General features: G+C 37.6%; 1 protein-coding gene across 1 annotated transcript in view; it reads left to right on the forward strand.

Moving 5' to 3' along the window:
• Positions 1-7,241, forward strand: part of WDR92 (WD repeat domain 92) — a 43,714-nt gene extending 36,473 nt beyond the window's left edge. Inside the window, exons 7-8 of the mRNA XM_027865609.1 lie at positions 1,219-1,316; positions 4,727-7,241. Of these exons, the coding sequence (XP_027721410.1) occupies positions 1,219-1,316; positions 4,727-4,934 (306 nt within the window). The 3' untranslated portion in view covers positions 4,935-7,241. The remainder of the gene's footprint in view (positions 1-1,218; positions 1,317-4,726) is intronic.
• The last annotated feature ends 9,829 nt before the right edge of the window (positions 7,242-17,070 follow it).

A 17,070-nucleotide genomic window follows, 5' to 3' on the forward strand; every position in this document is an offset into this window, starting at 1 on the left:
CACCAAAAAAAAAAAAAAAAAAAAAGGAAAGAAAAGAAATGGCAAATGGTCGAAAACATTTTCAATCGATGTTATTCTGATGGTTCTTGGAAGAAAGAACTTGGGCTTAAGTAATATGATACAATAACAACCATTAGCTAAAGGAAAAGCAAATATTTGCTGTGGCTTAAGAAAGCTAGTTTAGAGTGTATCTATTGTTATATAGCTTGTTTATCAGTGTAAGATCCTCTGTTTTATGTTGACTGAAAATGCCTACATGAGTAGTAAATAGCAAGTTACTACTTTTCAAGTCCTTTGGTATTAGTGAATTTTCCCCCCAATAGCAATTAAAAACTCATGGCTTCTAGCAATAAAAATTTAATTGAATAGGCAAATTTTTAAATCCATTTAAAGCGAAGTGAATTACATTGTACTGTGGAAAAGTGGAAAAGGACATTTAGTATCATAGCATCTTTCTCTTTCTAAAATGTCCTTGAACTTCCCTCCTAAAAATAATAGAATCCTATTATAATGCAATTCATTATTACATGGACTGAGGAATTGAGTAATTGAAATCATGTCTCCTGAGTTGTAACTGTACTAGTATAACCTGTGTTGGTCCTGTGTCCTGATAGCAGTGTTATAAACAGGATTCCACAGTATTTCTAGTTATCAGATGATCATAGATTTAGGGGCAAAGGGTCTTCAGAGATGATCTGTTACAACTCCTTCATTTTACATATTAGAAAATTGGGGACCAGGGCAGCTAGGTGCACAGTGGAGAGAGCACCAAGCCTGAAGTCAGGAGGACCTGAGTTCAAATCCAGCCTTAGATATGTACTAGCTATGTCACGCTGGGCAAGTTACTTATCCCCAATTGCCTCCAAAAAAAAAAGAAAGAAAAGAAGGAAAAAAAAGAAAATTGGAGACCAGAAAGGTTAAATAACTTTCCCAGAGTCACAGAGAATCCTCCAACTCAAAATTAGACTTTCCTTTCATTGTATCATGTGATTGCTACTTCATTTTCCTATTTTCTTGATGGGTTTTTTTTAAAGGATATGATTAAAAAGTTTTACCAAACCTCTAATAGACATTATAAAGAGTAAAGCAACTTAATTATATTCATAAAAACTGACCAGTTTCAATTTATGAAAATCTGTATTTGCTGAATTCCTTTCTTAAGTGTGTTCTTATTCATCACTTTAATTTGTAATTAGTAGTATGACTGATCCTTTTTAGGCTCATAAATCTACTGTGTGGCAAATCCGACACCTGCCCCAGAACAGAGAGATCTTTATGACTGCTGGAGGTGCGGGAGGCCTTCATCTGTGGAAGTAGTAAGTCTTCTTTTAATGCATGTGATTTCTTCTGATTGGTTTGTGATTACTGAATATAAGCTTTTGTTGTTGTTTGTTTGTTTGTTTTAAATTGCCAGTGAACATTAAATAAAAACAGATTGAGTTTTTTTGTATTTGTTCATTAAACATAGTCACTTTTGACATAATTTGAAATTTCCTTTTGCTATGTAAGTGCTACTGTCCTTACATTTCATTTACAGATGTTTTTATTCATTTTACATTCACAAAGATTGCTTTCCCCACAAGGACTGAAAGAATATTGCAAATAAGAGCATTATGTTTGATCAGATTATGTACCACCTACACTCAGATGGCACAGGAACAATTTTTTTTCCCATAATCTAATAATCACCATTGTTGGATGGTTTTTTGTTTGTTTTTTATTACAACAAGAAAGATAAAAGTTGAATGTTCCAAATGGGGAGACTTTAAGGATATACGATCATAGAAAATGGCATTTTTATTCTCGTCAATTTAATTCTTCAGCCTAGTAATCAGACTAATCAACTCTTAATGTCAGTGTCCTCATAAGAACAAAAAGTTTAAACTGCTTTTGATGCCCTTAGCTAAGCAGAATAAACTTGGAAGAAGAAAAATCTTTTTTCCAAAATTTGACACAGGAAAAAAAAGAAAAGAAAACTTGACAATTTAATGAGAAATGACAGGTATTTCAAAAATAAGGTTTGATTGGGAAGTATAAGAAGCTAAAGGTAGTTGTGAAAAACAGCATAGCAGCTGGAAAGTACTTGTCAGAGTAATCAAGGTTAGGCAGGAATAGAAATAAAACTAAAGTTGCTTCTGAATCACTTAGCCAGAAGAATAGATTTAGAAGCAAATTCATTTTTTCCCATAGTTGAGAACTGCAGTTGCTGTAGGTTGAAAGCTCAAACAGAAAGCTTTAGATGTGCTTGCTAAATGATGGGCAGATTTATTAAAAAGTACTACTAGTATTTGCTGAACTGCCCTCCTTTTTGGTCCTTCATCCCATGTCTTCTCTCACTGATTGGGGTCAGCTCTGTCTTTCCTTTGCTAAGTGTATGAGCCAGACTAGATGGCTCATAAAAGGAAGGAGAGGGAGGAATAAAGGTGAAGCAGAGGGATAGAAAAGTCAGGAATTCATTCGGGAGAGGAGAGGCCAGGCCTCTGAGCTAATGTTCCTTAAACCAGCCTTCCTTATTTACATAAAAGAATAAATCTGAAAGCCACGTAGTTTTTCCCTAAAATTGAAATTATAGTTGCTGAAGGTTGTAAGTATTGAGATAGCCTCAGAAATGCTTGGGAAATGACAATTGGGTTTAAAAGTATGAACTGCACTTGATTAGATGTAGAAGAAGCTAAGCTAACAATACCATATGTATATGTATACTGGGGCTGTAAATCAGACTGTGTTAGAAAGAGGGACAGTAGGACTACTGGGAAGACTTCATTGTAGCCAAGCTATGCGTCTCTGGAGAGTCTGGTTACCTGGGTAGCTTTCATTGTATGTCTTTGTTTATGTGTCTGTGGGTTATGTGTGTCCCTGGGCCAAATCCTTAAGCTCAGGTCTTAAGCATAGAGGTTTGAGCAATTGCTGGGTAGTAATGATGTTGTGTTATAAGATCAGTCATTGTGGCATCCTTAACAACATCTTCCAAGCGCTTCCCTATTCCCTATTCGTATACCTGGGTCAGAAGTCACAGGACCCTTACAATCAGTGGTAGATATTTTCAGCATATCTAAATATATTCATGTGTGTATTAGATATTGTATGTTTATATATTGGTCCTGACTGATTTTATTATTGTTGAGTACTCTTGGTATAGAAAAACTTTCCATTGATTTAGATCTTGGGATCCTAGATTTAGAACTGGAAGCAACCTTAAAAGACCATCTAATATAACTCCCTTATTTTACAAATGAAGAAACTGAGGCTCAGAGATGTGCAGCTTCTTTGTAACTCATTGTCGTCATTGCTTGGGCCACTGAGAGGTTAGGTGATTTGGGTATGATCATAGCTAGCAGGCATCAGAGGCATGTCTTTTACCTGTGTCTTACTGCCTCTTATACTATGTTTATGTGTGTCCATATACACACAACAATATACATATATATCATAAGTACATATACACATATGTTGTGTTGTATATGTGTTATATAAAATGTATTTGTAAACATATATTTATACATACATTCTGAGATGATTGCTAGAGACATGAAAATCTTTGATACCTGAATGTTTGATGTAACTTAAAAGGTATTTCCTGACAGATTCTTCTCTATTTAATGACTTCAAGTTTGAATCCATCACCATTTATTCATTTCTATGTAGAGAACAGAACTGTGGAGGCTTGGGCCCCAAATTATGTTCCCCAATACACTGAGCTTATTTGTCCTTGACTATTGATGTCTAACTGATGAGAATGGATTAAAATTAATGAGGCACATAAAAATTTTAATGGATAACGGAGAAGGGTTTTTTTTTTCATTTTTACGTAATCTTTTAAATACTTAACAGCTGCAGCTCTTGCCAATAGACATGTAAGCAAAGGACATTCCACTTAAACGGTTTGTTCATCTGAGTGTTTTATTCCTTTTAATTAAAATGAGAAGTAGTTGGGTCTAACAGACAGAGCATTGAAGTTATTTCCCTCTCCTTGCTCCATTTTTGATTTGCTATGTGCCCCTTTACCATTCTGCCTCCATTAGCCTCTGTGAAACAAAATCATAGTGGATGCACCCCTTTAAAAGATCCAAAGATTAATAAATTGGTATTGGATAATAATTTTGAACACCCTAAGCTATTTTTTTTCTCAATATCAGGTATTAGAAGTTATTAAGCCTCATTCTCTACTTTGTTGATTCATGTTTTCATCTGTAAAAACAAACAAAATGCCTTTATAATCTTTTCAGAATTTTAACCTAGGAGTAAACTAAGTTCATACCCCTGGAAATTGTTAACAGTTACACAAAGAAATTGAATTTGGGTCTCGAGAGCCATCACAAACTAAAGGAATAGCAGAAAGTAGTCCAGAGGTATCCACATCAGGTTTATGTAGTTGGAAGCTGATAGGAATCAGTTCTCAGTTTGCAGGGTGTTAAGGCCAGCCTCAGTGATTGTGTCAATTCTATATTTCAGAATTACATCCTTCTATGTAGTGTACAGAAATAGCCTGTAGCTAACAGTCAGAGTAAGACATACATTTGAAGGATCAGCATGTTTTATTAAAATCTCTTTCGACAGACGTAGAGGTCGGGGACTTTCCTTACGTGCTTCTAGACACCAAAGTTTCTTGAAGTGAATATGTCAAGGGATTGTATTAGTGCTCTGTTTTACTTTGTGTGCAGATGCAGTTACTGAACCCAGCTTGTTTTTAGGTTCTTATTCTTTATCACTTTGGTTTTCTTTTCAGTCAATACCCTGCTCAGCGTTCCAAGAAAGATTCTGAGGGAGTGGAGATGGGAGTAGCAGGTTCTGTAAGTCTACTCCAGAATGTAACCCTGTCAACACAGCCCATTTCCAGCCTGGATTGGAGCCCAGACAAGAGGGGTCTCTCTGTCTGCAGTGCATTTGATCAGACAGTGAGAGTGCTGATTGTTACAAAGCTCAATAAAGTTTGACCTAAGAACTTTGGATCTTGGAACTTCCCAGGGAAACAGCTTAGAGTTTAAGGTGTCTTTGTAAAAGGATGACAGTTCTGTTGTCGTCCACTGACACTCATTGAACAAAGCTGAGGTTGGCTGGTACAGAAAATATAAACAAACATGAAATATGGCCTGGGGGTTGGGCATATGGAATGCAAAGGGTTATGCTCTCTTCATCTGACTGAGTGTTGACTTGCCTTTTGCAGAGCATGGGAGTGGTGGGGCTCTACAGATGAGTTGCTTCTAGAGCAAAGCAGTGTATTTTTTAAATTTCCAACAAACATCTCTATTTTTTATAACTTTGCCTCTGTTAAATGTGTTCTACGTTTCCAAAGTTCCAAGGTTTTCTTTGACAACTTTATTTCCTTGTGATGCATACATTATTATAGTAGAAATCATTTCTTCTGTTTAAAAGAGTTTGCGTTGAAAATTACCATGAATTAACCTTAGTAAACATATTCACTCTGTGGCATTTCATTGTCAATTTCTTTGCAGGATATTATTTGGTATTTATTTTATTTATAAAAACCTACAATAGTCTAATAATTTTTTACTCACCAATACTGCTCATAAAATATACTATAAAATATTAGAATTTGCAAAAATCACTTTTCACAATTTAATAAAATTACTCTTATTCTTGAAAGATAATAAGTTCAATTATGTTTGTAAGACTTTTTCATTGTTTATTATGATCATTTATGGTTATTGGAGATGTACAAGATTGTGGGGCTTGGGAAGTCTGTTGATTTTTGGCAAGCTTTTTTATATGTTAATAAAGTTCTAGTATCTAAAATATAAAGAGACTTTATGATCCTGAGTGTCAGCCTAATAATAGTAAGGGGCAAAGGGTAGTTACCAGATATGCGGTGGTTACCAGATATGCTGGCAGGAGCAAGCAGTGAGAAATGCTACTCGGAGACAGAAAAAGATTTAAAAAGTAATACAAGACTTCAAAAAAAGCATGGTATCCTATAGCTACTCAATGTCAGGGGAAACCATTCTCTGCCTTTTTTTTTAGCTCCTGGGGAAAAACTCTCACCACCAGCACAGATCAGCACCTTCAGAGTAACTTCTGAACCTTAAGAGCCCTGCCTGGGACCCTAAGGGTTAGTGATTTTACCAAGCTTACACAGCCAGCCAGTATGTGTCAGGGACAGGACTCAAGGCATGTCCTCCTGACTCCAGGACAGGTCTTCTGTCCCACAATCCCTCCCATCATTTTATTATAGAGCAATCATCAGTTTTCATAACAGTGATCCCAGGAAATTCAGAGGAGGTTTGGTATGGTCTGCATGTAACTTATGCCTACGATAAACTGTGTAACATTAGGAGAAAACACCATCAAAAATAGTAATTTTTTTTTTCCTGAGTAGGAGGTGCTTCAGTTCTCCAAATAATCAGTTTTATTTAGTATAGCTCATTAGTGTTGAGCTGGAATGAAGGTAGCCACAGTTTTTAAGTAGAGGAGGCTTATTTTCAGCCACTGTTAAGCAGTAGCCTTTGCTTTTAATGCTTCAACAACAACAACTGCAGTTTTCCCACGTGTCAGAACCCCTCAAGGCTCAGCCCCATTGGCCTCAAAGGTTGGCTTACCAGAGAGCAATGATTATTTCTTCCTTCAGGTTTCTAGGGGCAACCTTGATGAGCTGAAGTTTTTCTAGTAGTGTTGCTCACAAGCTGCCCCAACTGATGGACTCCCCAGTGAGTATCAATTAGCCAGCCAGACTTAATTAGTTTTTAGAAAGAGATATTTACTGAATATGTATAGCAACAACAATTGTAACAGAAATGTCCCGTTAAACTGGGGCACACTCTCTTCTTTCACACACAAGGTCCCTGGGAAAAGCGGGTTAAGACTTAGCTTACATGGCCAAAGGGTAAAATCACACATCCTGATCACTGGAAATCCTTTTCTCCCTTTGTGGAATCCTCATGAAGTTCCCCTTAGATGTTCCTCTCTTGAGTCTGAGAGTTGATGCTCTGTAGAGTCTCGAATCTGCCTTTCTTTAGTGCGTCTAATTGGTTCTATATCTCTCAGCTCTTGATTTATTGATTTGATTGTGTCCGCAGACAGTGCTGCTGGGTAAGCTGATGAGAGTTCCAACTCTCCTCACTTCTCTAAGTTCACAATTTTATCACCTGATTGGTGAAAGGGAGGGAGTGTAATACTCTGCCAGGGCTCACTTCCATGTCATCCCATGTACCCTTTGCTCTCTACCTCTCTGCCTCTTTTTTTAAAATTTTTAATTTCTAAAAGTTATTTTAAATTTAAATACAAGATAAGAAAAGAAAAAAAACATTGCCATGTACACAGCAGAACATAAGAGAGGATTCAATATAAAGCAATAAATTTCCATTTCAAGAGAATCTATAGAATGAATATTACAAATTATTTTCAAAGTTGTCCATCTTTGCTTATATGTTTCCTTTTGTTGTCTGCTGTGCACTTTTTACTGTATTTTTTCCCCTTCCTCCACCCCCTCCCCCATCAAAGGCTACAATTAACATGGATATATTTTATATGTATAGATATATATGTATATATATATGCACATATATACATAGATATCCATAAACATACACATATATACTCAAACGCATATGTGTAAGACAATATTATGTTCATTTCCACCTGTTATCTGTTTCTCTGAACATGGATAACATCTTCCTTCATAAGTCCAAATCTTTCTATATTTTTCTAAATCCACCAGCTCATTGTTTCCTGCACCACAACAATATTCCAACCCAATCACATTCTATTTGGGAGATTGTGAGGATTTTTTCCCAATTTTCTGCATTCCCTCTATTCTTGGATACATAGGTTTTATTTATATGGGAAATTTTTAATTTAAAATAATCAAAATTAACCATTTTACACTTCAACACAGCTCTCACCTTATAATGTGGTTTAAGGTCTGATACTACTGAATCTAGTTCCTTCACATCTTTTTTTCCTGGTTTCCTTGAAGCTCCTGACCGTCTGCTCTTCCAAATGAACTGTTATTATTTTTTCTGACTTAGATAACTTTTTAGTAATTTAATTGGGATGGTATTATATAAATAGATTAGTTATACAAAATTGTCATTTTAAAAATTATATTAGCTTTACCTACCCATACAAAATAAATATTACTTAAATTATTTAGATCTAACTTTGTATAAAAGGCGTTTTGTGTTTATACTCGTATTGTTCCTGTGTCTGTTTTGGCAGGTATACTCTCATATTTTTTATACTGTGTAGTTATTTAATATGGTCTAAAACTATTGATTAATATGGCTGACTGTGGTTTCCCTGTTTTTCTCTTTTAATTAAATCTGATTTTAGCTTTAACTTTGTCTGAAATCATGATTACTATCCCTGTTTCTTTAAATAATAAATTCCACTCCTGACCTTTATTTTATATTTGTGTGTATCTCTCATTTTTGTAGCGTTTCCTAAAAGCAACATATTGTTGAATTCAAATTCTTAATCTGCCATCAGTTTCTATTTTGTAGGTGAATTCATCCCATTCATATTCTAAACTAAAATTAACTGTATATTTTCCTCCTTCCTGTTTTCCTCACTGTCCTTCTTACCCTATTCCTATGCCTCTTCACTCTACTTCTGCCTGCTACCTTGCCCTCCTATTCCTTAACCTACTTCCCCTCCCCCAAAATCTCTCCCTTATCATCTCTCTCCACCCTATCCCCTTACCCGCTTATTTCTTTCTGAATTTAGAAGACTTTTATACCCTTCTAGATGTGTTTGTATTGTTCTCTCTTTAACCCATTCCCATTGAGAGCAGGGTTCCAGAGTGACCAGCCCTCCTCCCCCATCTAATTCCTCTGTGTCAGTTCTTCCTCTCAGACCTCATTTGTATGAGGTAAGTATTCTTTTTACCTTGTCCTCTATAATTTTGCTTTTTAGAATCACATCATACTCAGCTCTACCCCATTCTTTCTTTTGAACTACCCAGTTACTAACGACAATCTTAGACACACGGCTACTCACAAGGATTTTACACTCCAATGCAGAAGATAAATACATATGGAAATATATGCAGCATAAAATTAAAGTGAATAAACATTTACAAAGTAATAAATTAAAAGTAGTTTGGGAAGAAGGATACTAGCAATTGTAGACATCTTGCAGAAAATAGTGTTTGAGCCACATCTTAAAGGAAGAGAGGGACTCCAAGGCAAGAGTAAAGAGGGAGTGTATTGGGGCAGCTAGGTGGCACAGTGGATAGAACACCAGCCCTGAAGTCAGGAGGACCTGAATTCAAATCCAGTCTCAGACCAGACACTTGCCACTTACTAGCTGTGTGAACCTGGGCAAGTCACTTAACCTCAATTACTTCACCAACCAAAAAAAAAAAGAAAAAAAAGAAGAGGGAGTGTATTCCAGGAATGGAAGACAACCAGTGTAAAGTCAGGAGATGGCATGCTGTGTGTGAGAAACAGAGGGACAGCCAGTTTGGCTGGATCTCAGAGTGCTGGAGGGAAAGTAAAGCCTACTGAGTCTAGAAAAATCTGTTAGGACCAAGTTGTGTAAAGCTTCAAAAGCTAAACAGAGGAGTTTTTATATTTTATTCCAGAAGTGATAGGAAGCCACTAGAATTAGTTGAAGATGGGAGTCATATGGTGAGATCTGTGCTTAAGGAAAGAAAATTATTTTGGAAGCATTGAGTAGGATGGACTGGAATGGTGAGAGACTTCAGGTAGGGAGAACAATTAGGAACTTGTGGCAATAATCTGGGTAAGTCTGATAAGAGCAAGAACTAAGGTGGCAGCTGTGTGAGTAGAGAGGAGTCAGATATGAGACATTGTGAAGGTAGAAACAAAGGTTTGGCAACTGATTGGATGTGTAGGCTGAGGGAGAGTGAGGAGCCCAGGAGAATGCTGAGATTAAAAACCAGGGAGACCAGAAAGAAGATAACGATGCCTTTGATATAAAGAGGGAAGTTCAGAAAAGGAGAGGATTTAAGGGAAAAGATAATGAGCTCAGTTTTAGACATGTTAATTTTATGATGTCTCCAGGACATTCAATTTGTTATGTGGGTTTGAAGCTCACAGGAGAGACTGGGGCAAGAGATGTGTTGTCTGTCCTTCATTTTTGAAGAGAACCAATGACATTATGGGGTGATGTCTTGACTTGTGCACGGCTTGGATTTAAGTGAGACAGAGTTGCACAAAGTCACCAACCTCTCTCTTCCAGAGTCATCTGGAAGTCCAGTGGCAGGACAAAAGTCGGGACAACTAGCAATGGTTCTGGATGCAGTGGATAAGCTTGGTGTCTTTGATGTCTGACCAAGCTCTAAGTGCTCTGTAGTACCTGCTTCAGCTGCCTTCCTGGCTGTTGGAACAAATTGTTCTCATACAGAAGAGAGAAGTCTTCCCATGCTGGGGTTAAATATCCCCTTAATTCACTGGTGGGTTTGAGGCCCTCAACCTGATTTAGTCATGGTTTCACATGGGTGTGGCCATTGCACATGCTACAGCTTCTTGGAGCCACAGGTGAGAGTTGAGTGCCAGGTAGACCCCAAAGGTGGATGAACAGCCCTCACACCAGATGTGCTAGTCCTCCTTGAACAGCCCACACAGCCGGGGTGACAGATAGATAGGTCATCTATAGATAGGTCTAGATTAAATCTATCCAAGCCGTCTCTTTATTTCCCACCCAGCTCTTCATTCTTTTGGACTTCTTTGGACTTCTCCTGTCATTGAGAATCTCATCATCCTGCTAGATCCAATCAGCCTAGGTACTCACACCTCATCAGTACTTTCTGCCCCTCTGATTAGAGGGCAAAGCCATGAACTCCAAAACTTCCATTTAAGAAGGGGACTGAGACTGGCCATCTTTTCATTTCCCACCTGGTTCTGTGCTCTTTCGAACTTCTTTAGATTTCTCTATCATGCCCCACTCTAGGTACTTTCTCCCCATCCCTACCCCTTTTTGACTTCCTTTTTGTTGTCTTCTTGAATTAGATTACAAACTCCTTGAGGGCGGGGACTTTCTTTTTTCCCTGTATTTGTATCCCCAGTAATTAACACAGTGCCTGGCACATAGTAGGCACTTAATAAATGTTTATCGACTGTCTATATCTAAACATCTATATATCTGGGAGTCATCTGCATATGCCTGATAGTTAAATCAATAGGATCTGATGAGGTTACCAATAGAAAGAGTATAAACTGAAAAGAGGGTCTAGGAAATAATGTTGGGGAACACTCATAGTTGGGTTGTTTGTTGTGGATGAGGAAAACAGAAGGCAAACCAGGAGAGAATAGTGTCAGGAAACCCAGAGAGGAGAAAGTATTCAGCAGAAGGTTGTCACCAGTTTGAAATGCAGCAGATAGTTGAAGAAGGAGTAGGTCTGAGAAAAAACCAATAGATTTGAAAATTAAAAGATCATTGGTATCCTTGGAGCGTAATTTCATTTGAGTGATGATTAGAAGCTAGATTCTAAAGGATTAAAGAGTGAGGGGAGAAGTAGTGGAAGCAGCACACCTTTTTCAAGGAGTTTAGCTGAGAAAGCATCTGTGGTACATAAATGAGAAGGGACTTCTGGGAGAAAGAGAAATTCATCAATAACAGAAAGAAATGGACCTGGTCTTCCATCATGAGCTAATTTCTTCCCTCCAGAAACCATCATTTGAGTGAACAAAAATTGATGGTTTTTTTTTTAATTAACAATAGTCTGTTTCAAATCCTAAGCAGCCTTTCCATTCTAATGCAGTATGGAAACTCGCAGTGAAACAACTATAAATCTTTCCACAGTGTGATCCAGATGAACCTAGAAGATGTACACAAAAGGAGAAACACCCATGAGGTTTTGGGTTGGTTTTTTTTTTTTTAATTGCGCTATATCTATAGAAATGCATGTGGCTCTGAGAGGTCCTATATGTTATTAGTTTTCATATTTATACGGGACATGATTTCTGTGAATTTCTCGGAGCTGTGTAGCCCATTTGAAATCATATTGCTGCCGTTACATAAAGTCCAATAAAACACAACATTGGATTCTGCCTAGAACACTCACAGCTCTAGCCTGACTCCTCCTATGCTACAGCTTTTCCTATTCTAGTTAAAGACACCTCATTCCTGGCTGCGCATTTGCAAGTTACAGGGACGTGATTGCTCTGAAGACCTGGGGTGCTCTGCCCCCTGGTGGGAATATCTGTGCATTGCAGATATTTTGGACAGTACAAGAAAAAAGTGGGATTTATCTTTGAAGGTCAAATGGAAAACCTTTTTATGTTTAATTTCCAAAGGGCATATGCTTCTAGTTAGCGAAATCTAAACGTCAAGAGAAAGAAAGAGCTCACAATATGAGTTCTTCCCTAAAGTATGAGTACTGTCTCCTGGAAAGATCACTCAGATATCACCTTAAAAAAAAAGACATGCTTCCTAAGAAGAAAACACATAGTGTAGTTATACTTCCCATTTATGCAATGGATTTATTTATGGTTATTTGTATATAAATACAATTTCTTTAGGTAAAATCTCTTGTTTTTTTCAATGTACCATTGAAAGGTAACACATGAAGATGGCTAGGTGGTACAGCAGACAGAGCCTTGAGCCTGGAACCGGGAAGACCAGCATATGAATCTGGCCTCAGATACTTACTGGCTGTATAATCCTGGGTAATTCACTTAACCTCCGTCTGTCTCTGTTTACTCAACTGTAAAATGGGGATCAGAACAGCACCTATCTCCCAGGGTTGCTTTGAGGATCAAATGATGTAATATTTGTACCGTGCTTAGCAGTGTCTGGTAAATAGTAGGTACTTAAATGATTTTGTGTGTGTGTGTGTGTGTGTGTGTGTGTGTGTGTGTGTTTTAGTTACTAATCCTTTGCATTCAGTCTATAAGTAATTACCAAACATTTATTAGGCACATTGCTATTGCAATGGCAGAGGTAGAAGGAGGGGGGAACCCTCTCTGTCACTTAGAGTCTTAGAGATAATCAGTGCTTACAACTGACTTACCCAGGATCAAACAACCAGTATATGTCAGAGGAAGGATATGACTGCTCAGAGGCCAACTCTTCTCTATCAACTACACTCCACCATCTCTCCTACTTTAGGGAATACAAATACATTGTAATATAGTAGTCAATAATAATTTCTGATTCTTTCTAAAGCCAATAATCACCTCTAATTGATCTCATTTGTAACTTCTGCATTTTTATGTTGGATTTTCTTAAAGCTAAGCCATTTATCATCCAATTCAACAATCATTTATTAAGCACCTACTATATGCAAAGCACTGTGATAGGTGCTGGGGATGCAAAGACAAAAAAAAAGAGTCCTTTTTCAAGTACCTTTCTTTCTACTAGGAAGACACACAAGTACAGATAAGAAAATGAAGTAATTTGGGAAGAGAGAGATCAGAAACAACTAGGGGTGGAGTGGAGGTAGGGGTGGGGGTGGGAGGAAACTAGGGGAGACTTCATAGAATTTGAACCTACCCTTCAATCTTTGAAGGAGTGACTAAAAAGAGAATTGTGAAGAGTAAACATTGGCCTTTCCACAGCATTTACTTTCTACACAATATCCCTATCAGGCAAGGGGAACAAATGTTATTCTGAGAGAGGCTGCACTGATTTGCCCATGGTAGAGACAGAACCAGAACACAGGTCTTCTAGTCCCTTTCTAATCAATCAGTCAATCAGCAACCATTTACTGAGCACTCATTATGCACCAGCCACTATTCCTAGCAATGAGGATACAAAGACAGAACCAGTCCCTGTCTTTAAGGAACTGACATTATTTGGCAAGGAGCAAGGGAGGGAAAAAAGAATCATGTACTTATGCAAGTATTTACCAAATATATGTAAGCAAATAAAAAGTGAATTGAAGGAGGAAGCATTAGCAGCTAGGAGGATTAGGAAAAACTTTAGGTGGCTCAGTGGATAGACAGCATTGCACCTGGAGTCAGGAAGACAAGTTCCAATCCAGCCTCAGGTGCTTACCAACTTTGTGACCTTAAGCAAGTCGTTTAACTTCTACATGCCTCAGTTTTCTCATCTGTAAGGTGGGAACAACAAAAGCACCCATCTCCCATGGTCCTTTTCAGGATCAAATGAGATCATACATTGCTTTTAAAATGTTAAAGTGATATATAAATACTAGCTGCTATTATTATGATGGACTGACCTGAACTTGGAAGGAAAATAGGGAGCCTAAGAGGCAGAGTTGAAGAGGGAACACATTCCAGGTTTGGGAGAACCTCCTAAGCAAAGGTACAGAGCAGGGGGGTGGGGGGATATGAAATGTGTGTGACATACAGTAAGAAGGGTGATTTGAATGGACCATAGAGTGACTGAAGGGAGGTCATGGCTAAGAACCCAGCAAATTTCCCAATGAGATCAGAAAGCATCTCTTTCCCTTGCAATGGATTAATGCTAATGTCCTTTGTCTCAATTACTAGTTGACTGTACTTGAAAAATATACTTATAAAATATAATATATACACAGTATAAAAATATTATGTCTCATAAAATAAAGCCCCCTTAGGCTTTAGGGACAGCAGAACTAAAATAAGGAATTTCAATAATATGCTGTAAAGTGAGACATTCTTAATGTCCTCATATATTTGGAGCTAAAGAAACCACCACTCCCAGAGTCTAGTTTTCCATTCTGTTCTTCCTCTGTCTCTTTCACCCACAACCCAAAAGTATCAGATTGAATCATAGAATTTTTGAGATCACCTAACCCAGTCTCCTCCTTTTAGAGTAAAATAAATGGAAACCTGGAGAGAAGTGACACCTTTGATCTTACTGTTCATGACAGAGCCAGGCCTAGACCCCAGATTTTCTGATTTTTCTTCCATCCTTGTTTTCTTGTAGCATTTGTTGCTTTGGAGAAGGCAGCTTCTTCTCGACATCAGTCAGTGAGGTACAGATGAGAGACTAAGAACAGGTGAGCAAATATACCTTGTCATTCATTGATAAAAAGAGGAAGCTATTTGGGAAAGTGAAGTGGTAAAATTGTGTTTGCTTTTTGGAATGAGTTTATTCTTTACCTGGGTGAGGCTTATAAAGTCATTGCTTTCAGTAAATACCTTTCAAGAGCTAGGAAGCACCAGGTCTGGAATGTGAGCCTTAAACCCAGTGGTAAGGAAACTGTCAGTATCAGTAAAGAGATTCCATTTGGGGGTGGCTATAACCCAAGTGACTTTTTCCTTTTCAGTCCAGGATCCAAGAAGCTGATAGGCCCCCAGTGCAAAACTTTATAAATATTGTCTCTCATTTTATCCTCATAACCTTAGGAGGCAGATACTATTATCATCCCTCTTTTACAAATAAGGAAACTGGAGCAGGTAGCATTTAAATGACTTGCCAAGGGTCACATAGCTAGTAAGTGACTGAGGCTGGATTTGAACTCAAGTCTTCCTGACTTCGGGTCCAACATTAACCACTGTACCACCTAGTTCCCCTAGCTGCCTCTAATTAGAGCTCTTCCAAAATGGAAGACCCAGAAAAGGAAATTCTCAATCACCAAAGTCCTTGGCACTGTCAAATGGTTTGACATCAGAAAGTGATAGGATTTTATCAGGGAAAATGACATTAGAGAAGTCACATTTGCCATAGGCTTTACTGCTGCACTCGAAGGATCAAAAGATCACACATTTTCATCTGACTTTAACTGAAATCTTTTCTATGTCTTCTCTCTCATTAGAAAGTGAACTCTAGAAAGCAGGCGCTGTCTTGCTTTTCTAACATTGTATATAGTGAGCACTTAATAAATGCTTCACCATTCATTCATTAATGGACAATTGACTCTACTTCTCTTAATCTGTTCACTCATCTATAAAATGAAAATAGTAATGCCTATAGTATCTTCCTCACAAGTTTGTGGCAAAGCTTTGATGAAATGTCTTTAAAGTGCTTTGTAAACTAGAAAGCAATATAAATGCCAGTTATTATTACATTTTTTCAGTTATTTTTATTGAGATAATTAACACCCCTAACTTTCCTGCAGTAGGGATATATTAGAAATGTTGTTTATCCTATCATGTTTTTCTGTTTCAGCTTACCTCTGCAAACATTTGTTAGCACAGTTAGCTCACTACACAAAATATTAATACATGACAAACAAGCATCTTTACCAAGAACCAGAAAAATTTTTACTAGCAAGGTGAATAAAATTCGAACTCCTTGAAGGCAGAGCCTCAAACATTCTTTGTTTCCCCAGTTATCTGTGTCTGGTACGTAGTAGGAGTTTAATAAATGCTTGTTGATTTAACTTGACTTAACAGAGAAGGGAGATTTCTTTTTTTTTTTAATTAAGAACATTGTATATTGCATTCAAATGTAGTTATGACAGACTAGTTAAGTAAAGGCAGAGAATTCATCCTCAGATGTTATTGCTTTAGATTAGGCAAAACATCCCAATTTTTTACAGCACACAATTTGTTATTGGCTTAAAATAGCATATGCCAAACATTTCATTTTCTATAAATGTATTTTAAACCAATGAATAATATACGTCTGTCCACTGTAGCAATAGACTTCCATCTTATTGAGGTTTGGATATAATGTAGCAGTTAAAATGAGGCTCTATAATAGGACTTACCACAGGCAGTAGAGCTTCACCTGTAGGCTCTGCATAATTACTTATCAAAGGGAGTCCCATCCTAATGGTATTTTTGACTGGAAAATCCAAAAAGGATGGGGTATCATTTTAAAAGAATTAGCCAATTAGAGCAGACTTCTTAAAGAAGCTTGATCCCAAAAGTGAGGCCTAATTCCCAAAATGTACTAATTACTGCTGTATCATCTCTTTTAGAAAGAGTCCAGGTGGCAAGGTCAAGGCCTGATGTTGGTTCTAATTAATTTCTTATAGAACTTCCCTGATGCCAAGACCCCTCTCCCAGATTTGAGATTATATTGAGGAGACATGGGGGAATTGCTGAGGAGGAAGAACAAAATGATTCCTTAGCAGAAGGACCAGCTGGGAAAGCTTTGCCTGAGGGGTGAGGTACTGTTGCAGAACTAGGTTGACAATTCTCTCATTCCCTTCCAGACCCCCAGATAGTATTTTTACACACACACACACACACACACACACCCCACCCCCCTATCCTTCCCACCCCAGCAGCTAGGGGCAACTAGATATGTGCT

This window comes from Vombatus ursinus, unplaced genomic scaffold (genome assembly GCF_900497805.2).
Source record: "Vombatus ursinus unplaced genomic scaffold, bare-nosed wombat genome assembly UNPS02014778.1, whole genome shotgun sequence".
Taxonomy (NCBI): Eukaryota; Metazoa; Chordata; class Mammalia; order Diprotodontia; family Vombatidae; genus Vombatus; species Vombatus ursinus.